The 24,794-nt window shown below is 36.4% G+C and overlaps 2 protein-coding genes across 2 annotated transcripts; both read right to left on the bottom strand.

Annotated features, from left to right (window-relative positions):
* Positions 1 to 5,932: 5,932 nt before the first annotated feature.
* Positions 5,933 to 9,850, bottom strand: LOC113752396 (putative late blight resistance protein homolog R1A-3). Its single transcript, XM_027296509.1, has one exon. The coding sequence runs from the start codon at positions 9,848 to 9,850 to the stop codon at positions 5,933 to 5,935; it is 3,918 nt and encodes a 1,305-aa protein (XP_027152310.1).
* Positions 9,851 to 13,121: 3,271 nt separating this feature from the next.
* Positions 13,122 to 23,189, bottom strand: LOC113753849 (dynamin-related protein 1C-like). The gene is made up of 16 exons (XM_027298112.1): positions 22,881 to 23,189; positions 22,687 to 22,750; positions 22,051 to 22,155; positions 20,739 to 20,840; positions 19,872 to 19,922; positions 19,706 to 19,767; positions 18,456 to 18,546; positions 18,246 to 18,310; positions 17,878 to 18,072; positions 17,660 to 17,779; positions 17,496 to 17,566; positions 16,231 to 16,456; positions 15,816 to 15,866; positions 14,535 to 14,784; positions 13,446 to 13,585; positions 13,122 to 13,307 (listed from the first exon to the last, which is right to left on the bottom strand). The coding sequence occupies exons 1-16, from the start codon at positions 23,016 to 23,018 to the stop codon at positions 13,182 to 13,184; spliced, it is 1,857 nt and encodes a 618-aa protein (XP_027153913.1). The 5' UTR covers positions 23,019 to 23,189; the 3' UTR covers positions 13,122 to 13,181.
* Between the last annotated feature and the right edge of the window lie 1,605 nt (positions 23,190 to 24,794).

The following is a 24,794-nucleotide window of genomic DNA, read 5'->3' as shown; positions in this document are numbered from 1 at the left end:
TTCTCACTGTGTCCAACAATCCCACACTTATAGCAGAAATCAGGTACTCTTTCATACTTAAAGTTAATCCATTTTACCATCCCATTCAACTTGACAGCTGTGCCCCGTAGCAACGGTTGGGTCAAGTCTGCCCACACAAACATCTTCAAATGTTTCCCTTCCTTCCCTCCTGTATGGGAGACTAAAACTTCCTTCACCTCTTTAAACACTTTCCCTATCTTTTTTCCAGCCTCTTTCGAGATCCAGTGGATTGGTAAATTCCATACTTGCACCCAAAGTGGGGCGAACCTAAATGCCTCAGAATTTTCCTCAATCCCAGCCTCCCATCTATGTAGTACTAGAATCTGACTGTCTATCAGCCATGGTCCTCCATTCAGAATTCTCAGTCTGTTCTCCTCATCTGGTATGGTGAACTGAAACAAATTAGGACCTAGTTCCGCTACCTCCAGATTTTTCGGGTAACCCCAAGCTGCAGTCACGAAATTCTTAACACCTGTAAAATTTGCAACTTTTTCTCCTCTAATCTTCCCAATAATGCTATTTTCGCACTCAGTTAACCCCGGATTGATATCATCCATGTCCAGCCATGTTCCGTTCTGCTCTAGGTTAGATAAAGCAAACTTCTTTAGAACTTCCTCCAGTTCATCAGCCATGGTGTACTGGAAGTTTTAGAGGGATACCCTTACTTATACAGAAAAGCAAATGCCAGGGCCTGACTAACACAGGGGGAAAGGGAAATCCGACTACTAACTTCCCTAGGTAAGTGCACTACCAGGTAGGCAAGACGAACAGAAAAACCTATTTATATATATGCAGATGCAAATAAAATAAAAGACATAAGAGAGCCGATAATGTCAGTGAAACCTGTCATTTTAGAAGCTCCTTCACCACCTCCCAGTTTCTCTAACTGCTACGGAGATGTTGTTCAAGATCTAGTTCTTGATTCATTGCTCACCAGTGATGTTGTGTAGAATCCAGCACATTACGTATCATGAAATGGATGCAGATGTATTTTGGGCGGGCACTTTTCTTTGAATTTTCAATCTCCTACACAGAGGAGGGAAAGCTCTCAGCTAGAGAGAGAAAGCACCCAGTTCATTCAGCCAGGTTTCATGAAGTAACAACTGGGAGAAGCAATAATATCATGACTCGCGAGTCAAGTCGTTGTTTTATGATGTAACTGATCTTGGTTATTCTTTGACATGGAGCCAATTTCATGAATGAAGTGACAACTCATAGAAGCAATATTGGCAATTTGGTCCAAACCTATTGAATGGTTCCTCTTATTTTCCATTACACAAATGTTGAAGATTTTGGATAGATTAGTAGATGGTGATTTATATTTTATTATGTCCATATGTTTGCGATTTCTGATTGATATTTGACTACATTGACATTTTCCTACCTACAAAATGTCAATGGATTTGGAATAATTAATTTGCTTGAAAAGGATAGGATTAAATGCAGAAAACCTCCATAAACTATTTACAAGCAAGTCGTCGTTGGCTAGCCAGTTAGATTTAGCCAGGTTTCATGAAGTAACAATTGGGTGAAGCGACGGCTACCAAGCAAGATTGACAATTTGATCCAGGGCACCCAAACCCATTGGGTGGTCCTATTGTGCAAGTGTTGAAGATTCTTAGAAGATTGGTGAATGATAATTCATACTTTATTATGTCCATAAGTTTGCGATTTCTAGTTGATATTTGGCTACATTGACACTTTCCTGTAAATTGTGAATCGACTTGTAAGTATTGATTTGCTTGAAAAGGATATGCCTAAGTATTCTATATATGAGCATAATAATGTTGGTGCAATTTTATTCCATAGTTCTTTTATGCCCTAAATGCTTGCAAATATTTAGGCAGGCATGATTTATGAGTTTATTTTTAAACTATGTGGCATATGCAATACTCAAATAGATTTTCTTATGTCATCATAGGTCATCCATCATCTTTTTTGTTCAATATTTTCTTACATTTGTACATCTCAATAAATAATATAGATATAAAACCTAAAATCCAAAAAAGTTATCACTTGGATAGGAGGCCAATGCGATTGTATTTTCATTTGGTTTGATACGATTATTATACTTGTTATATTATTTGGTTAGACAGAACCAGACAATTCCTCACTCATTGCTATTGAATTCACTCAAAATAGGCCTTATTCTTTTTGCCAGTTTTGCTGTCATTTGTTTGTTTCGATGAGATTCTTTTTGCCAATTTTCTGCAAATTTTCGATAAGATCTTTTTTCTGCAAAAGATTTGTATCATTAGTTTGGAGAGATTTGAAGCCTAATGAGATTTTTCTGCAAATGCTTTTTTTTTTTTTCGATTAGAAGTTTCCTATTATTTCCATGTACTCTTGAGACCCAAAAAAAAAAAAAATCATTTGAAACTTAGACCTCTTATTATTCTACTGTAAATCATTATAAAATCCACTGAAAACAAACAAACCAAGATACATGCACAGTGTAGAGAATCAAACTTACCAATACAAAATAACTGCCTTCCAAAATATGGAAAAACGTTCAAGATAATTACAGCAGTTAAAAAATATAGGACGATTTATGACAACAAAATTTGCTTCCAGTTTAAATCTGGAAATATTTTGTCCTTTCAACATATGGGTTCTCCTCTTAGTTTTGCTGGAAACAAATTGTAAAGTTCTATTTGGGCTAGTTTTTGTTGTCATGTCATGAATGTCATGCACTAATATATAACACGCAAATTGGGTTGGTATGTTTCCTATTCCAAGGCCCGTGATTTCGTCAGTTTAGAATCTGGATGGACAGATTACGACTAAAGTTCTGATTTTAATATCTCTTTTATCTGGACTTTGTAAAGTACAATCATAAGGCTCAATTGACAGCCTGCTGGAATAGCCCTTGGATTTAGATTTCATATTTTTGATATCCGATTTGGGTCTGTAATCGGCCTCGGAAAAAAAAATTACGAACTGTTTAATTGTTATTGTTGACATGTATTGAGACCGAAAGCCTACGCTACTCCTTTCCGCTACCAGGACGGGAGTATAAACTTTCTTCTAGCTTCTGGTAGCCAAGAGGATGTGGAATGTTGCTAGAGGAAGCCATCTGCAATTATGCCCGTCTTTTTCTCTCCTTATTCTCTTATTTCTGGGGTGAAAACTCCGGATTTTATTAGTTTCAGGAATAGTTTTAGAACTAGTTAACCTGCCTGAATTCTGATAACTCAAGGTGAGAACTGAGGATGTAAGATTCAATGAACTCCACCGCAAGAAAAGGAACTATAATTTCTTAGTTGGCATTAGGCATTTTTACATCTGAATTGCAATGGACATACAAATTTTTCAGTGCAGTTGACTAAGGTGGTTCATGGATGAGGCATTGATTTCATTTAATACTCATTATTATACATTTCCAGTTGGTGGCTCTCGGAACATGAGATGAATCTGCTGTGCCACCACATGGCCCATCCCCACCACCACCGCCACCAGTCTCCACCGCCATTGACAATGATCTGGATCCAAAAAAGCATGATTTCCACTCCGCTTTCAGGGCGGTATGTTAAGCACCTTGAGGGCAGTTTAAAAGCTACCAAAATTTGTACCCAGACCCATGAAAACGGGCCAATTCCCCGTGCTACTTGGACGCTGCTTCGGCAATTTCAATGGCCAAAGTGGACTCAAGTGCTCATAATTTTTACACCAATTAGTTCTACATAAAATGGCCATTGAAGATTTTTGCCTTTTATTAGGACCATCCTTTGGGACCAATTCCACTCCAGCCTTGCCAATTTTGGCAGCTAAGCATGGGGTTGTTCTTGGATATGGAGAATTTAAGGGGGGGGGGGGGGGGAAGGGAAAAAATATGGACAGCGACGAAAATGAGACATGCATGACTCGTAAGGTGATCGTATGGGTTGGAAGGAAACTTTAACAAAATCTTACTTTGGCCCTCTAATTAATTGGTAAACTCACAATTTGACCCCAGGAAAACGTACAAATAGATTTTATTTACAAAATTAGTCAAAGATCACATCTACCACTTACATAGCCATTCCCAGAAAACTAACGATGCCACTTTAATCCAAAGCATCGAAGTAGCTTTCGAATCAATAGGAGGATGGTCAGTTTAAAAAGTGAAAAATTATAATTGGCATAATTGTTAGACAAGCAAGTCAAGTTATTACAATTTCAAATTCATCTATAATGTTTTAGTTGTGCAATTGGAGCAGTTATACACTAGGTTTGTAAGGCACAAGGTTGCCCTTTACAATGGGGAAACATTGGATGTAGGGCTAGGAAGCAACCCTATTGAAGGTTTGGAAATGTAGAATCGACTAATCCATTCCAAATTTGAAAATAGTCCATTCCAAGTTTGAAAATGTTGGTAGTAACTTTACATGTAAGTTGTGTATTTCAACCAAACAGGTCCTGAAGATTGTTGGGAGTTGGGAGTTGTAATCAATCCCATTTGATTAGAGTAATCATTTTAAAAGAAAACATTCACAAAATTGTACTAATTGATGATGTCAAATATCCACTTACCCAAGCACTACACAGCAACATCTTTGATCGTCATCTTATGAGCATAAGATTACTTGAGTTTTTGTTACCAATATTTTTGCCTAATAAAGTGCGTTGCATGTAATTCTTTTATATATGTTAGGATGACCATTCGAAATACAGTTAAATGGTTCAACTAAAAGGAATGAACTAATATTATTAAGTTCCTTATTTGGCAGGAAAAATGGCATATCAGAGATCATGTATAGTTCATCCTAGACAAAATTGCAAATTTGCAATAAGGAATAATTTCAGAAACTTCTCTTGAAGTTTCTCATAATATCACTTAGTATTCCTAAAGTGTCTAAAATTTCAGTTATCTCTCTTAGATTGACATTTTTTGTCCATTGGGAGAAAAGCAAGAGAGATAAAAAAAAAAAAATTTACTTCTAAGACTACCCTTATGTTATCCTATTTATGAAACTCACATCAACGATAAAAATTAAAATAAGGCTAAAAATAAAGTTGAAAATATCTACGAATTGTCTATGTTGTTTTCATAGGGGGAAAAAACACCATAAGCAATATTTTGATAATTGATCATGAGATCATTTTTTCATTAATCTTTTTAATACTGGCCTATTTATAATATTTTTTTATAAGTAGGCTTTACATGCAAACCACGTGTATAAAAAAGATTACTTTAATTTTGAGCATAACTTTAATTACATCACGTATTAACACATTCTTCCGAAAAAAATTGCTTGACTTTGTTAAATCCATATTGCAAAAATTTTGAAAGCATAGATTACTTACCAAATCCTTTTAAAGCGGTTGACATTATTGAATTTAAATTAACTACCTCCTTTGTTGCCCCACCTCCACTTGGATATAGAGAAATATAGACTAATATTGAATGGTCATTAGGTTATTTTTTGTTTATACTTTTTGGGTTAAAATTTCTCTTTTTGGTTAGATAATTATTAAGGATGCAAGTGAAATGTCGTCAATTTGTGAGCATTGAAAATAACATATAGCCTTTTCAAGGTGCCAAGAGAGATAAGTGAGATTTTGAAAACTTTAGAAGTGCCAAATGATATTAAGAAAAATCTCAAGGGAGGTTTTTGAAATTATCCCGTGGAATAATCAACGCATCTATTATTGTCTGACTTAAAATGATACAAGGAAGTGTAACTGATGTAAATCTGAAGGACAAATTGGGGAAATAAAACACAAAAAAGACAATAATAATTTAAAAAAAAAGGAGTGTAACTGAGGTATCCCGAATTCGAAACCTCCTCCTGACTTACACCAAAAACAAGTCAGCAATTTAGTTTCAACGAACAATTGGAATACTGCTTACATAACATTGTCTTCGTACAACAGGAAACTGAAAAAGATAATCTGAAAGTAGACCACAACATTCTACCAAATCCCATTACTAACGAAAGAAAGAGACTTTGAACTCATCATTTCCCATCTCATGTTGTTCATTGAGAATCTGCATGGCAGATTGCCATACAGGACTCATGCACTTTATAATCTCGATTGACTGGAGAGTGCTCATTTCTGCTAAAGCTGAAGAAGGGATTTCCCAGAGAGACAAACAACCATGCAATACAAGTCTCTCAAGGCAGGGAAGGTCGTCAGCGGAGGCATTCCATACTTGAATGTCTAGCTTACACAACTTCAAGAATTTGAGTTTCTGGAATCCCCCTTCTGCCATGTCCCATTGTCGCCCCACAAATGCTCCTTCGTTTAATTTGAGAACCTCAAGATTTGGTAGCTCCCCAATGAATGAAATTTCATCCCATGGTCGGCGCATATTAGACAGAGTCAGTTTCTTGAGATTTGATGCAGAATTGAACTGCAATGGATGTTCCACCTCAAACCAAAAACATAAATTGAGTTCTTCAACCTGATTCAACTCACTAATTGAAGGAAAGCAAGGGCCTCTGAGCATGCATGATAATTTTCGTAGGTTGGGTGTCACACTCATGAGATGCTCAAACACATAGCCAGAGTAAACCTCTATAGTGGATATAGATTCTAACTTATCCAGCCGGAGGTCCCAGAAATGATCTGTTAAATATGGTAAATAAAAGCAGACCAACTCATAATCGTTTTTCCTCACATTGAGATGCCTCAAATTTACCAGGTTCCAAATAGTGTCTGGTAATTTGATAGAAAAATAACGGGTTGAACTCTTCATTAAAATCAAACTTTCCAGGTTCTGGAGGTTCTCTATCTCAGATGGAATAGATTGACAGCCAATCCAGATTGCTAAGTATCTCAAATGAACCAAGTTAGTGATCTTAATAAAGTCCTGCTCATCAACTCCACTAACAACGTGAATATGGCTCAAGTCCAACACCCAGAGTAGTCTAAATTGTAAGGCACAAGTAAGCATCGAAGAACGATCATTTAACAAGAACGACCAGAAGAACAAAGACCGAGCACGTAAAGGCCCCGGGGGAACAACATACTTGTCAGAATGTATGCACAAACGATATGCTTGATGCATTACAGAATCTGCAGAAGTAGTCAAGCGTTGATCATACCTTTTCATGTGAAGCAGGAAATTTTCTTCTTCAGATTTTGCCAAGCAAAAATCATGTAAAAGATCATGAACATGGCATGATTTGACTCTACCTCTGGAACTTCTTTCTGCAACCATCACAAGGTTTCTGTCAATTAGATCGTTCAAAAAATTCTCTGCTTCATTCTTTAAGCTTTTCTGGCTTGGGTTTGTTTGATGGATAAATCCTTCTGCAATCCATAACCAAAGGAGCTTGGACACTGGAATCACGGCATCCTCTCGAAATCCTCCAAAATAGAGGAAGCACGGCTTCAAGAAATTTGGTAAATGGTGATAGCAAAGTTCCAATATGCCAGAATGCTGGCCTAATGGGTTGTTAGGTTCTTTCAACCACAGGCTTTCTGCAACCTGTTCCCATCTATCCTGTTCTCTCTCTATTGCTTTTAGAGTTCCAGAAACTGAGACCACAGAAAGTGGTAATCCTTTGCAAATTTTTGCAATCCTCTTTCCGACTTGCAAAAGTTCTGATGGGCACATTTCTTCCTCAAAAACCTTGATGCATAATAATTGCCAACTCTCTTCATCTGAGAGAGGAGAAAGAGCATAGGGAACACTGTTTGCTTTCAGAGCTATATTATAGTTCCGCGTTGTAAATAAAATCCTGCTTCCATTATGGTCATCAGGAAAAACTTCCTTCAGATCATTCCATGCCTCAATGTCCCATATATCATCTATCACCAAAAGATACCTCTTTCCCTTTAAACTTTTGTAGAGCATCTCAACATAGTCTTTGCCAGCAACTCCAGGGTTTCGGTTAAAGTTCCTGTTGATTTGGCCCAATATTTCAAGTAACAAGGTTTGCTTGTGATAAACTCGGGAAACACAGCACCAGGCATGAGTATGGAAAGAAAAGGAAACTGAATGATCTTTATACAATGAGTTGGCAAGAGTTGTTTTACCTATTCCTGGCATGCCAACAATTGTGAGAATATTCAGCTGATTTGATCCTCTAGTAAGCTGTTCCTTTATCTTTTCTGCTGCAACTTCAAAACCAACTAGTTGTATAGTAGTCTCCTCTGTTTTCTGTCCTACATCATTCTCATAGTCTGGCATCGCCTCAATGTTTGGAAAGTTTGCTTGTGCTAAAACAGGAGCAGGAGTGTCATTGCTGATCTCCTCCTTCCTGATAGCTTTTAACCTTTTATGAATATGCCTAATCTCCTTAATGACATTAAATAGTCCCAACTTATGGCACCAGAGAGAACCTGCTTCGGCTTCTAATGAATCCACAATATACTCAGCCTGGTATGAGATATCTTTATAAAGTTCCAGGAGAACATTCAGCTCTTCGTTATGATTCAACTGCTTGCCAATTTCAGTAATATCTATTCTGAGGGACTCTAGTTCTTCACATGCTACACCAATTTGATGCTTGAATGGCCGAATTTGTGATTCTTCATGGTGCAGTTGCTCCTTAAGTTTCTTCATCAGAAACTCAATGAAGCCTGGTTCATTAGTTCTGGGGAAGTTGGATCTCCATGATTTCATTATGAATTTATCAAAGCAATCTGCGGCTTGACCCTTGACGCGTTCAATGTCTTTGAGAATACCTGACAGTACAAGATTTAGCTGCCCAGCCATGTCTTTGTTGATCTCGCTCAAGTAGAAAAAGTAAAAGGAATGTCCAATCTTGTTCATGACAGCTTTTATCTGAACCGTAAGTGCTCTGACGTTATCTGAGTCTTCATAAAGTGGTGGATCCATGAGACTCAATCTCAATAATTTCAGCTCATCAAGTAGGATCTCCATTTGATCCTCTTCAGCAAAAAGGAAAAGGGCCTGATTTCTGGACACCTCCCTTAGATTGTCAATGAGATAATCAACAAATGCCAGATATTGTTGATCAATGATTGGGCTACCATCATGTGATTTTTTCGAAGTTTTCAAGGCTCCTAGATAAATTTTTCTTGCCTCGGGCTTAAGCGGATTGATCTTCTCTACCAAATCTACAAGCTTAGTTTTCATTTCTTGTACCATGTTTTCATGCATTTTGTCATCCACCAAACAGAAGTAAATTAGACAAGCCACATATACTGCCAAATTTTCAGTGTACAGTCGGAGATCTGTCAGTTTCCTTTGCTTAATGCACCGGTTAGCTATAAACCAAAGAAAATTTCTGAAAAATCTCAGCTTGCATTCAAGGCCTCCAATTTGTTCCTCAACTGGAGTAACAAGGTCAGCATTGTGGCTTAATATATCTTTCAGATTATCTAGGAGAGAGTCAACAAAGCTTACCACATTCAAAGTGCAGAACTCCAGTCTTCTGGCGATCTGAGAGTTGATCAGGGACGGCATCATGCTTCTTGGAAAATTTTTGAGGGACAAAAACGTATTTTTGGTTTTAATAGATCTGAAAGTGTCCCTTTTTCCGAAGGTGGTTACATCAGCAATTGAGCAGATTTCCAGCATAACTGGCTTAATGTCCTTCACTTTTTTCAAATGAGAAACCACGGATTCATGGTTTGACCTTGACGATCTGCAATCTTCATTTCCTGCGACCTGACTTGTGTTTGAATCATGCAGCTGACAGTCCTGAATGACTTCGTGAATACCATCCATAATTTGGTTCAACCGAACTCGTACATTGTTGTCTTCTATATGCCACTTCAAAGAGAACTGCAGAAAGTGCCTCAGAATGTTAATGATGACTTTAACTTTAAGCCTATGCACCTTGTCGCTGCTACTAGGACTGGAGTTGGAACCTTCTGCTAGCCTCCCCAGGCAGCCAGGAAGCTCTTCATAATTGCTGGTAGAAGCCATCTGCAATTATGCCGGTTTTTTTCTATCCTTTATCTTTCTTTTTTATGGTGGTTTTTCTTTTTGATTTGTGTGGAGAAAACTTCAGATTTTGATAGTCTTACAAGTAGACAACCTGCCTCAGTTCTGCAAACTCAAGGTTTTAACTCAGGGACAAGGCCCTCTAATTTTTAATTGGCACTAGGCATTTTGACTTCTGAGTTCTGAATCAGCATTGACAACTCTTACGTGCTTTTCTCTTAGCAGGTTTGTGGATGTGGCATGTATTAATTATTGAATACTCAATATTATACATTTCCAATTGTTGAGCTGTTCCACTGTGCCGGCTTTGAGAAAATGACATGAATCTGCTGATTAAAACTCCTTGGCATTTGCTCAAAATTTCAACCATGCCTAGACAGTTGCACTGGACATGATTTTTTACCAGTTCCACAATGGCACTAATTGCATTCTATCAACCTATAATTTTTTTTTTGTATTTTTTTTTCCTTTTCGGAGAAGTTATTGAGTTGAAATACTTTTTTCTTATTTTTATGTTGGACATAATGGGGAGTCTGTGATACCATTTAGACTTCTACTGTTGTAGGTAAAACTGGTGGTCTTATCTGTGGTAACGGGGTATACCAAATGGTTCAAGGACTCGGCCGAGATCGAGACGACTCAGTCGCGGCTTTTCGTTCTGATACCGGGACGAAATGACTCCGAGATAATAGACCGTCGAGAACTCAATCGAGTCATCAGGAGCTCGGCCGAGACGTCTCTGAGAGGAATAGAAACGGCCAAATCACCCCGAATCATCCCATGTCAACTCGAATTTTTATTATTTTTGCTAATTTTTTATTACTATTGTTTATCATATTTTTTTTAATAATTTTTAGAATATTAAATATTTCATCTCATCAACGCGACTGATATGTCGAGAGATTTGGATCCAATAGTAATTTCCTTTCTGCCCCACCAAAGAAGTTGGATTCAATAGTAAGTTGTACATAAGTAAGCATATTTAATTCAAGGAATGTCTTTAATGCCTGTATACCATTTCCAAGAATCCGCAAGGCAACAACATACAATACAATATCACAATTATGTTACACTCCATGCAGGAATAAAGATGAATATTTACAATGACTATGGTCAAAGGAAATATAGCTCAGGGATATCCTCAACAAAAATGGTGCAAAATCACATCATCCAGAACTTACCCCACAAAAGAAGGCCCCCTATCAATCAACAACAGAGGCATTGAGCTCTTCATTTCCCATTTCGAGTTGTTCTTCCAAAATCTGCTTGACAGATACTGTTGCAGAAGGATTGCACCATTTCATCTCAATCAATTCCAGAGTAGAAATTTCTCCTAAAGAAGGAGAAATCTCAAGATTCTTACATCTTAGAACAACAAGTTTCTTAAGGCAGGGAAGAAATTTCTTCCTGTAGCAATTTGAGAACCTCAAGGTTTGGTACCCAATGCTTGAAATTTCATCCCATGGCAGCTGAAGATTCGATAAGGTCAATTTCGTGAGGTTTAAAGGGAAATGGAATTTACAGGGATATGATGCCTTGCCTGCAAAAGATACCTTGAGCGATTCAAGATGATTTAGGACATCAAGTACTGGAAATTGGTTGCAGTTCTCTGAATCATCCCATGAATTTGTGACTATGCATTTCAATTTTCGGAGACCAGGTAGCTTACTCAGTATGATCTTCTCCATACGGCTCCCAAACCTTAGATAGGGTGTCAAAAGAATTTTCAAATTGTGCAGCTGGAAAGAGCCATCAAGAAATTCTTGAGTGCAGGGTCTTCGGAAACACAACTTTCTTTCATTTTTCCATTTAGAATGAGAGTTTCCAGATTCTGGGGTATCCCTATATGTGATGGAATTTCCTCTGTGTGGATCCTGAGAGCTAGGAATCTTAGATGAACCAGATTGGATATCATAACAAAATCACTAGTACCACTTCCTTCCTTGGTGTGAACCAAATCCAACACTCTAAAAAAGTCTAGAATTTGAAAGAAAGTCGACGATGCTTAACCCTTTAAATGCAAAATATGGAAGGAGAGGTTGTCTTGTCATCTCCGAGGGCCACCAGTTAATGAATTCCAAGTAGGAGATAATAGAGAGCGGGACTCGCGAAAGCCTAAAATTATAGAATAAACGATATGCTTCATGAATTGCAGAATAGCAACGGGTATTAGCATTTTTACCATACGTGTAGCAGGAAACTTTCCTCTTCAGATTTTACCATACCTGTTCATCTTTAACTCAAAGCATCTTTAACTCGAACATCAAACGAAGCCATCTGCAATTATGTTTGTGTATCTTTCTTTCCCTGATTTGGATGGAAAGCAAAAATATCGAATTAGACAGGAGAAAGTTATAGTGTTATAGACTTTGATTGTCAATGACCAGCCTAAATAAATCTTCTCATTGATTTATGATTTTTAAATGGAAATTTGCCAGCTTTACACCCGTGTTTAGATCTGAATTCTGAGCTATCAATTTTTTAAGTGCGTTTGACTTGGATACCAGTTGCGTTTGGCTGCATTAATATTCCTAAATTTGTTATGGATAGTTTGTCCTCCTTGGCATTTGACAGCTAGTTTGCCACTTGAGATTTCAAAATTAATGCATTGCTTTAGAATTTCAAGACTTCAAATATGGCTGTTTAAAATCTTTGTGCTACAATTTAGTTATGCAACTGTTTCATGCTTTTCTAGGGGTTCGAGTAAGATCAAAATCCAGGAGACTCTCCAGTTTGGTGTTTTCAACTATTCCAGAGAGTGCAGAACAAGTTTCATACATTGAACATCCAGATCCATAATTTACAGAGCCATTCCTGTGAATTGTTGAATTTGAAGAACAGTTGAAAATCATATAAAGCAGTTGTATTTCCAATGGTTAACTGCCCCAAAAACCTGAGGCGTTCACCTTCCTGGTCGAATTGTCTACAGTGTACACTGTCGACAACAAGTTGTTACAAAGATTGCACTGAATAAGTTGCAAAAGAATGTGCCTAACACCTGCCAGGGACAGTAATAGGCAACAGGAAAAATATAACACAACGATCCACTAATTGAATAATAGTCCATCATCAATTGAGTGGTCATCTTTCAGAAAAAGCCTAGCAGAAAAAATAAAAGAATTGAAGAATGCAGAAATAAACCATGGCTGCCAACTTGAGATAAGGCCCATTATCCTGGAGTTCATGTACCTCCACATGGATTATACGACAAAAAGAATAAGAATACAGATCATTTCCATTTTTGATTGAAATGATTAACCTGAAGCACACTGCACCCTGTTTCTCTGTTTTCCAACTTGGATTATGCAGATCTTCACTTCCACGCTACCGAGTCAATTTCATCTCTTGCTGACTTGTAAAGTTCAAGCCTTCTACTTAGAGCTTCTCTTCTTTCCATAAGTGAAGGGTCTTCATCCAGCATTTTACCGAGCTGTGCCTTCTGAAAATACATGCACCGCAAGTGAACTCAGTTATTATTTCAAACCTTAGTATGGAAATCTTGTCAACAAAAAGACCATGCCAACAAAGGAATTTGCAGTGTATCAGTAAAATTAGTGAAAGGTCCAGAGTACTTCACCTCCCTCCTTCCTATTTGAGCATAGAAATGATTCAGCAGTGCTCGCTTTGCCTGTAGGACTTGGCAATAAACCACAGCCTTGGGAATGGTAAGCTTCAAGGTCTCACAAACCATGTTTACGTAAGCAGTAACATTTGACCCTGGTAGAGATGAAACAACATGTTCAAACGAATTCCGCGTACTTTTTCACCAGATGAGTCCATGGACTGTATACTTTCAACTAAACGAATGGATGAATACAAAATTATTGCATTTATAAAACATCGGCACTCAAACTGAATTTCTTTCCTTTTTCTATTTTTTGGTCCAGGGGAGGCAGAAGCTGAGACAACAATACTTGTCGAATACAAGATATGGATAAGTAATACCATAGTAGTCTTAACTACACTTTATGAAACCAATAAGCATCAAAAATGTATTAGGTGAGCCTAGGTATTTCCAAGGCCAAAGCTGACCAATAAATTAAGATACATGGAATTTCTTTTTCCCTTGTAATTCAATGTCATCATGCTCAATTTGACTAGTACCAATCTTCTTTATTTGGATGAATTATGCAGTTCATAATGGTGCATTGCAGAAACATCTCGGAAAACAAGCACATACTTAAAAAAAAAAAAATACTAGTAAACTGCTAATGTAAATGGTATATAAGTGTTTTCATTTGTTAAATGAATTCCGCATGAAATGGTGTAATTGCTATAGTAAAACACTAATGGATGTCAGAAATGAAATTTTGCAATACTGATACTCGTAGAAGGCGTCTTTCTAGATTCCATCTCTTCCCCTCCTCTATCTTCTCTTTCTCACTTCTATCTATTCTTCCCTGTATCAATTCCTCAAAAGACTTTTTTCTGATTGCTAAATTTCAAGTACTTTAGCCCTGGCAAGTGGGAAGTGATCTTCCTTCCATTTCCAACATCTTTTTATATCTCATTGGCAGGCACAACTCTTCCAGTAAAGCCCCATGTTTCTAAGTCAACTGAATATTCGTTCTAAAGATTTAATATTTTTGCAGAGTAAGCTAACTATGTGGATATTAACACTAGACGTGAGTGGCAACTGTAAAAAGGAACAATGTAACAAGCATACCAATTCTCCTTAAATGGTTGTCTGTGTACCGATCAACATTTTGATTTGAGTTTGAATTTGGGGGATTTGTATTGTTTGGGTTTTTCTCTGGCTCCATCTGTAGCTTCCGGAAAAACTCAACTGTCAAGTAAGTTGACTCCATTTCAACCAGTCTTAATACAGCCTTGCGACTTTCATCACGAAATCTCTCAAGTGCATCATTGGCAGCTGCCGCAATGTCAGATTGAAGTGATGGGAATCGTTTCAACTCCTAGTGACATTAAAGGAACTAAACAATGTTCATCACCTTGTAGGGGCAAATACGGTAAGTTATTAGTGCAAGAGCATTTTCCCAGCAGCAAGTACACAGAGAAGATCAATTAGAAGTGAAAACATAAACTTCTCGAGAAAAAATTACACTCTTAATCGTAGCTGAACATTGTCTTTCCATTATAGTTCAACAGAAGTCAATTTAAGTATATTACTCATGAATCATGCAGTATTGATATTTAAAAGCATGAAGAACATGGCTGCACACAAAAGTCTAATACCAGCTACACTCTGGAGGAAAAATAAAGATGGAGGGTGTAGTAGCAAGGCCTCTGCATATTATCAGATAGACATAGCTAAGGAAATCAGAACTTCAAAAGAAGTAAGAAAATATTTTATATTGAAGATGCAAAGTCAAGCACCGTCACATGGATATCAGCAGGAATCATAGCAGATTATACTGTATCAAGCTCATAAATCCTAATATGGTACCTATTTGGGGTGAGCTACATAATCCAGAAAAAGATGTAATATCTTTTCCATGAAAGGAAAAACGCCAAATATTCTTCCCTTTTCTTTGTCAAACCCCTTCAAATATTTCTTATTTCCATGTCGTTGATATTCTTCTTCTCCTTAAACTCAAAATTCCAAGAAGAGAAGAAAAAATGGAAACTATCAAGAACCAGACGGAAAACAATTCTGATTAATCTAATGCTAACGTGCATATTTCACACTAAGAAATTCAGACACAGTCAAGGAAAGTCAAAATTTGATCAAAAACCTTTTGCATGGAAGCCTTCGTGCCAAATTTTAGAGCCAAAGTTCCCAAATCCTAACAAATTTGATTAGCAAAACTGACAGATACCAAACTTTTATATTAATACATCTAAAACACAGTCTTCAAACTTAAACCTCCATATTGTAGCATAAGATAAATTTCTGGTTTAAAAAAAAGAGAAGCCTGGACGAAGCAATTTCATACCATAAACAAGTTTGTTAACTTGGTCAAATATTGTCAGTAAAAGTTCTTACCTGGGTTTCTGCAATCGACTTCCTCACAAGTTCTTTCAGAACGAAGTGCACCTGCCAAAACACACACACCAAAAAAAATCACCAGTAAGTAGGGACAGCTGTGTATAACTAGAACAAGCTATTGGTCTCTTATCCAAAAAAGGTAATGAGGCTACTAAAATGTGTCCACATTGCATCAACAACCTACCTCATTTACTAAATAGCTTTATTCTAAAAGGTCTTAATTCAAACTGATGTCATAGGGTTATTATAAACAACTAATTGCTGGTGCAGTAGAGGATATTATACTCAGCATACTTTAGACATTTGAGGAGAAATTATCATTTAATCTCTTTTTCACATACATAGTCTGAAAATTTTTCACGAGTACCACCTAATGGGAATTTAAGAAATACTAAAGCGAATGCAATGTTACCGCATCAATAGAAGCCTCAGCAGGCCCCTTGAAATATCCAAGAGAACCATCAATGAGTCTTCTGTATCCTTGTTCAGGAGCTATCAAGTGAGGTTGATAACCATCCGCTTCACAGATAACTTTTTTAACATTACTTAAAGAGAGATGACGATCCAAGGGAAGCTTTTTCATTGCAGCAGGTAATTGATGATCAAAGACAGCATATATCCTATCTCCCCCTGGCCTCCTGTGAAAGACATATGTTATCCTCTAACATTCTTAGTAGAGAAACTTAAAAAGAAAGGAATCCAATCAACATAAACTAATGTTATACCACCTAAGTTATACACGACCACGCAGGAATCTTCTTCCCCAAAGTTTAATGTGCCAGTGTAATGTCACACAAGATTTTCATCTATAATAAACTAAATTTAAGAAAGGAGAAGGTTAGCAAAATGCCTCCATAACTTGTATTAAACTTCCAGAGATATGGACACTGTTAATTGATCAATTTTTCTGGTGAAATTTCAATTATTGACAAGGTTCCAACTAGACCAATCATGAAGAACCTGAGGAACAAATTGGTTTGTGCAACTTTTTTATTGCTCTTAGACAGGTTAAGCATCTGAAATTAGGTAAGCTAAAAGCAACTATCCTTCCTAGAAATGCATTACCAAACAAGAAAGAAATGAAGGAGAAAAACCTTCATTTAGGGCCATTGAGTCAGAGTGCATTTAAAAGGCTTTTATTGAAAAGGGCATATGGCTCTTCATTTGCTAAACATCTGGTTCACCTTTGTATGAAGGCAACTATTGACAAGGAAGAAGATTTAGTACAGTGAAGAATGAAGCTAAATATCTAAAAGGAACAGGCCTTCCATATATCCATTGTATACACAGCCCACTTTGACCTAAAAAACTTGGACAAGAAAGTTTTAACAATAAAAATACAAGAGTCAGGAAAAGTTATCATTGTGAAGCTCCATACAGGACAAGCACCTGAATAGCAGAGAACTGTGTCAGAAAGGTGTTCTTAACTTGCATATGAATCTTAGTTACAGGCCAGATGCATAGTCAGCTACTTGTATAGATCTCACTTTTAGCAGCCAATACTATAGTTCTGTGGAAGCTTAACCAAGAGTATCAAAAACATTTTTAATGACAATTTAAACCTGGAGTCACTGTTAAGAAAACTATATTCACGCTTTATCAATATGCAAGAACAGTAAAAAGAAACAAAATATCACATTCCTAACATTTTGGGAGGTTCAGAAGAACAGAAATTACCCTCCATCTAGATGCTCCTTGAATATTCGATCAAATGCCCGACATAGTTCCAAGATTGTGTAAAGCTGAGCCTGATAAACAGAGCAGAACACCTAAATATTAGTAATAATCTATTGAAGGATTTCATGTAAAATTTACCAAAATTAGTGTATGTCCTTCATTACCCCACCATCTACGCCTACAGGCCTGCCAATGCGATCCAACTCTGCATTAAGCTCATCAATGGCCTTATTGATTAAAGTAATAATACTTGGTATTCTCTGCCGAATGACAGTCTCCAAATGCTGATGCACGGAAAAAGAGAACAAGCCTTGTGAACATTTCTGAATGTATAGCCTTCTGTCAAATTACAATTGCAGTAGCATCAAAAATTAGAACAAACCTTAGACAGAAGTTTCGCAAGGTACTCTGATCCCATCTTATGGGCCAAGTGTCCATACTCTGGGCTGGACTGAAAATATTCTTGCTCCTTCCGACGAGCATTCGACATGTCAACATTTTTATTAATATCAGCCTGTGAGCGGTTAACAATTCCGACCCATGGGTGTACCAGCCTGTATGCTCTACCTTCAAGTACCTTCAATATTGATAAAAACAAGAATCCAAAGAGGAAACATCTTAAAGAGTATGAAGGAGTCAAAAGACTCAAAGAACAATATATCTATGAATATGTGCAAAAGATTTTTATTCCAGTGATGTTGATATGACCCATGGTAAACATCCAAGAAGAAAAATGCTTTGAATTCATACATCTAAGGCATTGGTCCCCTGGTCCATTAGATCAAGTTTCGTCAATACTCCAAATGTTCTCTCCCCTAGAAAATGAAACAATCCCAGTTCAATGACTAGAATGCATATTCAGCAAAACTTAATAAAAACAAGTACAAAAATAAGAGAAATAAGATTGGTATATCCAGCAGACTGCTCGAAAAGAAAAATAGTACAGAGCATTTCCATTACCAGTAGGATCCACTTCTCTTGCGAGCTTTATGGCATCAGAAGTTGCAATATCTTGATTAGCAGGAGATATAGCTAATATAATGCAGTTTGGCTGAAAATGTTACAGAAAGGAAAGAATGAGAGAACTTGGATTCTGAATTTTCAAAACCAGATCAAGATAACAAGGTGGTAGATGAAAACGTTTCCATCAAAATTACAAAGCAAAGAGGAAGAAAAAATATTGAAATGTAAACCATCATGTTTTAGTAGTATTCACACCAAATAATCCTGTCATACAAATCAGGAGCAAACATAATATCACAATGCAAAAGACTGCCATGGAGTTTGGCTTTATTCTCCTTGAATCCTTTGTTGAAGGTATATCTGCACCTTAACAAACTAAAAAGATCCCACCAAAAGTGTACACGTTAAACCTAGCAGCCTGAGTGAAAGGAAAACACAAAACTTCTGGACACATTATAAAGGTTCATCCACAACAGCCCTCCAGCCGCACCTTGGCACACCTTACTAGTCTCTCCAATATGCAGCAGTACTAATAGATTGGACAAATGTCCTAAAAGAACAACATTCAAAGCCTCAAATACATCATAAAAGTACAAGGCTAATTAAGCTGTTACTTCTTGTTGATTCAAATAAAGTCCACCTTCAACCACAGCACAATCCTAGGAGTCTTATTCTCATTATCAATCAAAAGCAAAAGGCTGAGATTAAAATTGAAGTCAAGAACACAAAATTTAAATTATTCAAACTTTTGACTAGCTGTGCATGATACAAATTTTCAAACTTCAACAGCAGTAGATCACTTCCTGCAGCATACAACACAGTAGAGCCACCTAGACTAGAGTATTAGAAACACTTCTCTAACTAAGTAGACACTTGCTAAATTCACTTCACTTCCTACAGAATGTTATCTTATTGGTTAGGATAGTGGTTGCGAATTTCTTCAAGTTTGACAGCCAAAAACAAATAACAAGGATGTTTGTACATCATTGGACATTTTTTACAGGCTCTAGGAATATTTCACTAGTTGAACTAAAAAGTGAAAATTTTTGACCTTTGTAGAGACAAAGTGAGAATGTCAGTGGCTTTCAACCAGGTTAATGATGGTGCACAAGAATATCCTCCAAATAAAATGTTAATATCTCTTAGTTCTGAAATCATTTAAGAAAAAATAACCAAAACATCATTTCAAACTTAATCAACTGTAATGCCCAAACTGATAGGTGTTGCAGGTTGGACACCATCCTTACCTTCTCAACATAAGAGCGAACCATCATTTCAATATCCTGAACAATACTGTCTGGCTGTCCCTCTGCAAGATTTCAAAAATCTGTCAATACTTATTATGTCAGTTAAGTTGTGCATCAAATGTCTGAGAGCGTAACTGTGCCTAAAGCAAAAGTGTTTGGTTCTCACCTACAGCAACCTTTGTCAACCCAGGAAGATCTATGAGGGTTAAGTCGACAACTGTAAGACAAAACATGGATCTTAGAAAAGTATGTTTTAAAATAGCAAAGGAAACAGCAAAATAAAAGAATTTCAAAGCGAGACAGACAACATACTGCAAACTAGATTATAGGATGTCGCATTGAGGAATCATGGAATAACAGAAACGTAAAAGAATTTCAGAGTGAGACAGAGACTGTACCACAAACTATGTTACACGATGTGACACTGAGGAATCATGGAATAACAATGAACTGCACGACTATAAGAGATTCTTAAAGAAATAAAAAAGATTAGTGACACAAGATGGTCCATTGCAAATACTTCATCAAGTCTTGGAACTCGTGTTCTGTCAGAAAGTAATTCATACAGCATGTTCCTTAAAATCAAATTTGACTAGCTTAACTTAGCCTTAATAATTGATACTACACCTAGGACCTAGGATTTTACAATGTTTATATGCACTACTTATGATTTTACTTCTAGCGCAACACATCCATCTTCGTAGTGAAATTTTGTGCTACATACACTCTAACCTCTCAATGGACAATGCCAACAAATGCATGTAAAACTTAATTCAATCCACACAATTGCTGCTATTTGTTTGCTAATTGTTCTCAACTTATCCAGGCACACGTTAACACTCCTTTTTTTTTTTAGGTTCAAGCTTGACAAAAGAGGGAACAACAAAAACAAAGAGAAAAAGCTCTTTTTTATGGGATTGACAATTCATCACAGAAGTTACAAGGCAACATGAAGGAAGCTTTTGTTCAGTATTCTTGCAGCTGTAGATTGTGACCAAAATGAAGGGATAAATGCAGAAGCCTGAAGACAAACCTTGTGGAGAATAAACGCTGAGGTGAATTGGAACGTTAGAAATTTGTTTAGACTTCCCTGTTATGCGGTCTGTCTCATCTGCAATCTCTTTGCGCACAGCAGCTGCAACAAGAACACAATGCCCACCAATAAGTGACATGTATCTCACTCTTGCATATAGACAGATGTGATGCAAGGGTAGATTAAACAGCATTCCAAGTTGCATTAACATGGAAGCTATCTCATAATACAGATATCGTGACAACTAAAGCTTTTGAAAAGGAAAAAAAAGGGAAAGACAGTCTTGAATTGTCTGCACGATTATCAGGAAGCATAAGTGTGTGCAACTTACTATTCTCGTATAATGAAACAAATATATTTTGACATTTAGTTGGATGATCAATATATCACAACCACAAGGCATCTATAGGCTGAATTAACTCTAGTAAAGACAACATAATTGACGTTACCCATGTCTGATCAAAATGATTCTCTTCTTCTATTCAATTCTGTCCATGGCCTACAATCAGTCAAGTGCCTAGTTCTATGCAATTTTTAATCTATGTTCTAAGCCTGAAATTTTACCTTTCATTCCCCAGCTAATACATTTACCGTCTTCTTTAAATATAAAACTCCAAGAAAATTTGTATAATCCTGAATAGGTCCCATTGTTAGCCAAATTTAGCTTCCAAATCCTGAGTGAAATTTCAGTAATGACCAAATAGAAGAGAGGTGTTATACTGCAAAATGTGAGGTTAAGACACTTAGACATCCACTACGACAGTTCATGCAATAGAACAAAAAACAAGGAATATATATACCAAAGGTTTTGGCACTATGTATCATCTTCCTACAAGTACCTTACATATTTTGATTAGTTCTCCCCTCAAATTTTTGGAGGACAAAAAATATCTTAGGCCTTCCCCTCCAATGTCTAGAATATGACAAAGATTTGTAACAACATGATCACTTTATTCTAAATATCATCTGATGTTGAATCTCAAAACAATACCAGACAATAACATGCAACATAAAAAGAATTAGACAAATAAAATCACCATAAATCTGTGATCAAGATCATTTCTTGCAATGCTTGAACACATTTCGTGCACCCATTCCCAACATAGGAATAAAAGAATGACCATTTTAGAATTCAAAGAAGCACTAGACTAAATATAAGAAAAAACTTTACCAATATTATTGAGAGAGCCATATAGGGAAATAAACATCTAAAGGATAACCAAACAATGGAAATGGCCAATTAAATTACAAAACATCAATCCGGTCAAAGAAACTGGAAGATCCTGGAGATGGGTATTAGCTTTGGGTTTACCAAAGTCATTAAATCTCTTCTTTGGTGCATGGAGAAATTCAGCATATTCGGACTGTCCTTCTATCTTATGAAGTTGCAATACCAAAGGCCTCCTAGTGACAATACCTTCAAATTTAACAGGACAACTATTAGGAAAGTATAACACATAATGTACGGAAACTTGCAATCAAAAAGAGATGGATGATGGCTCAAAACTTGCAAATTAAGAAGAGATGGATGATGGCTTAACATTAAACACCATAACTCCATTTCCAAAAGAAAATTCTGCCTCAGAAGTAAGTATTATACTTAATATATAACGCATAAAATTGGAATCTAAATTACAAATACCAATTTTAGTTATTTATCATAAGTGTATTTGTAAGATTTTAGTGCAAAATGTACTGTTAATATACAATTTTTTCGTGTACATTTCATAAAAAAGTAAACACAATTGGCCACCAATATAAGACATCCATGAGCTCCAAATTTCACAAATTCACTCAAGCTAATGTTAATTTTGCTTACAAATCCTAATAATGATCCCAAAGACTCAATGTTATCAATTTCAACAAAATACATAATGCAAAATAAACCATTACGATTATACACCAAAAAGGACTAGCAAGAAAATCAAACAGCAGCCGAGAAGCATACCAGATCCACGAGGCAGAAAATCTCTCCCAACAATACTTTCAAGTACCGATGATTTACCCGAACTCTGATTCATTTCCAACAAATCCCAGATAAAAAAATCACAAATTCCGTCAATACGATTAATAAAAAGGATCACAAAAGAACTCAAAAAGAATCAAGAATGGGATTAAAATGATGAGAAAAATGAATGTGACCTGGCCACCCACAACAGCTACAGAAGGAAGAGCTTCCCAAAGGGACATGCCTTCACTGCCACCACCATGATCACCTAATACAGTGCAGGCTCTTTGGATATTGTTTACTAACCCAATCAAGCTCTCCATAGTTGCCATTCTGTTATTCTTGAATTATTTTTTGGGGATGGCAAGAAAAAACGTGGTCTGATAAAATGATGATTTTGGATTCTTGAGAGCTTTTAAAAATTGAAATGTGGGAAATAATCGAAGAAAGAAAATGGGGTCAGTCGAAAATCGAAGAATGATGAGAATGTGAAGAGCTGTGACGCGGAAACAGAAACAGAGAGAGGAGGAGAGAATATGGGAGGGAAGGAGAAAACCGTTGGACAACATGTTAGTTGCAAAATGCATAAAAAGAAGAAAAAAAAAAGAAAGGAAGAAATTCTTCTTCTTCTTCTTCTTTTTCGAGTGGCTAGCGACAAAAAGAGAATTTATTTTGTAAGGAACAAAATAGAGAATTTGATTAGGAACTAGGAAGTACTCTGTATCAAGGATTGGATCTTACCTACATTTGGCACTACCTTTATTATTGTCATTAGAGGGAAAATTATGGTCAACTGCTCGAACTTATTAGGTGGTATTAAACTATTAATGTCTCCTTTATGACTTTTTTCTTGCAAATAGTTTACCTCATTAACATCTCATTGAAGATTGAGCATATGACCAACACACCAACCTTGGATTGATCAACGTAGTAGACAAAAGAATGGTGCTTCAAGGACAAATAAAATTGTTATTCCATTCAATTTGAGTTTTTTTTAAGCCCATCTGATTTTAATCTTTAAATAGATGAGTGATCAAAAGTTAACGATTAAAATAATTTGAAAGCTGCTTTAATAATTTACTTTGTTATATTATTATAAGCTATGAATAAACTTCTTACACTAAAATAAGAACATTCTTTGTTGCAATCTACCAAAAAAAAACACAAATTTTCCATATAATGAAACTAGTGTTGTTAATAAACATCATTGCAAAACATCTCCCATTGTTAGAGGGGTAAAATGGAGTTTCAAATTCTAGTAGATAAACTTACTAAATTGGTTTGGAATATTTGTCAATTTAGTCCCTAAACTTTTTCACTAAAATCAATTTCATCCTTAATAATTTTTTTTGGCCAATTCAGTCCTTCAATTTTTATTTATTATTCAATCAAATCCCTTCGTGGCGGCGCCACCCATTTTCATATTTCCGACGCAAAAAGTAGGGGCAGCTATAAGTGGGCTATAAAAATGAAAAAAATAAAAATATTCAACTGGACAAAAAAACCAAAGCTTCATTACTAAATTGGGGTGAAAATAGAAATTAGTAATTTTCTAAAAGCACGCATCCCTGATGCTTCGTCTTCCACGATCTATGGAGAATCAAGTTGATTCCTGACACGGATGCTTGTAACATCGTCCAGGGAGGCTAAAGATGCTAAAGATGTAACATCGTCCATCCCACATCCAGGAGCCAAAGATGCTGCAGAAGGGCAAGGCCATAGAGGAAAACATGACATCCTTATTGATTCTTTCTGACTGCAAAGCTGTTGTGAATAGAATCAATACAGGATGTCAAGACCTAACCTCAATGGACATGCTAATTGAAGACATCAGACAGCTGAGTCGGTCCTTTTGACAATGCACTTTCTTTTACATTAGAAGAGAAATGAACATGTGTAGCCATGGTTTAGCTAAATTAGCTATTAACTTAATTCAAGAAATTAGGTGGAAGCAATCCTTCCCTGTGTGGCTTAATAAAGAGGTCCACAATGACCTCCTGCAGTTGCCAGTCTTTTGTAAATCTGCTGTGCAGATATAACCATAACTTATTACGTGTATATATGTACAAGTTGACATTTGACCAAAAAAAAAAAAATGATTCCTGCCA

Source organism: Coffea eugenioides, chromosome 11 (assembly GCF_003713205.1).
Source record: "Coffea eugenioides isolate CCC68of chromosome 11, Ceug_1.0, whole genome shotgun sequence".
Taxonomy (NCBI): Eukaryota; Viridiplantae; Streptophyta; class Magnoliopsida; order Gentianales; family Rubiaceae; genus Coffea; species Coffea eugenioides.
The sequence above is the reverse complement of the archived record's forward strand: the minus strand, read 5'-3'. Positions and strand labels throughout refer to the sequence as shown.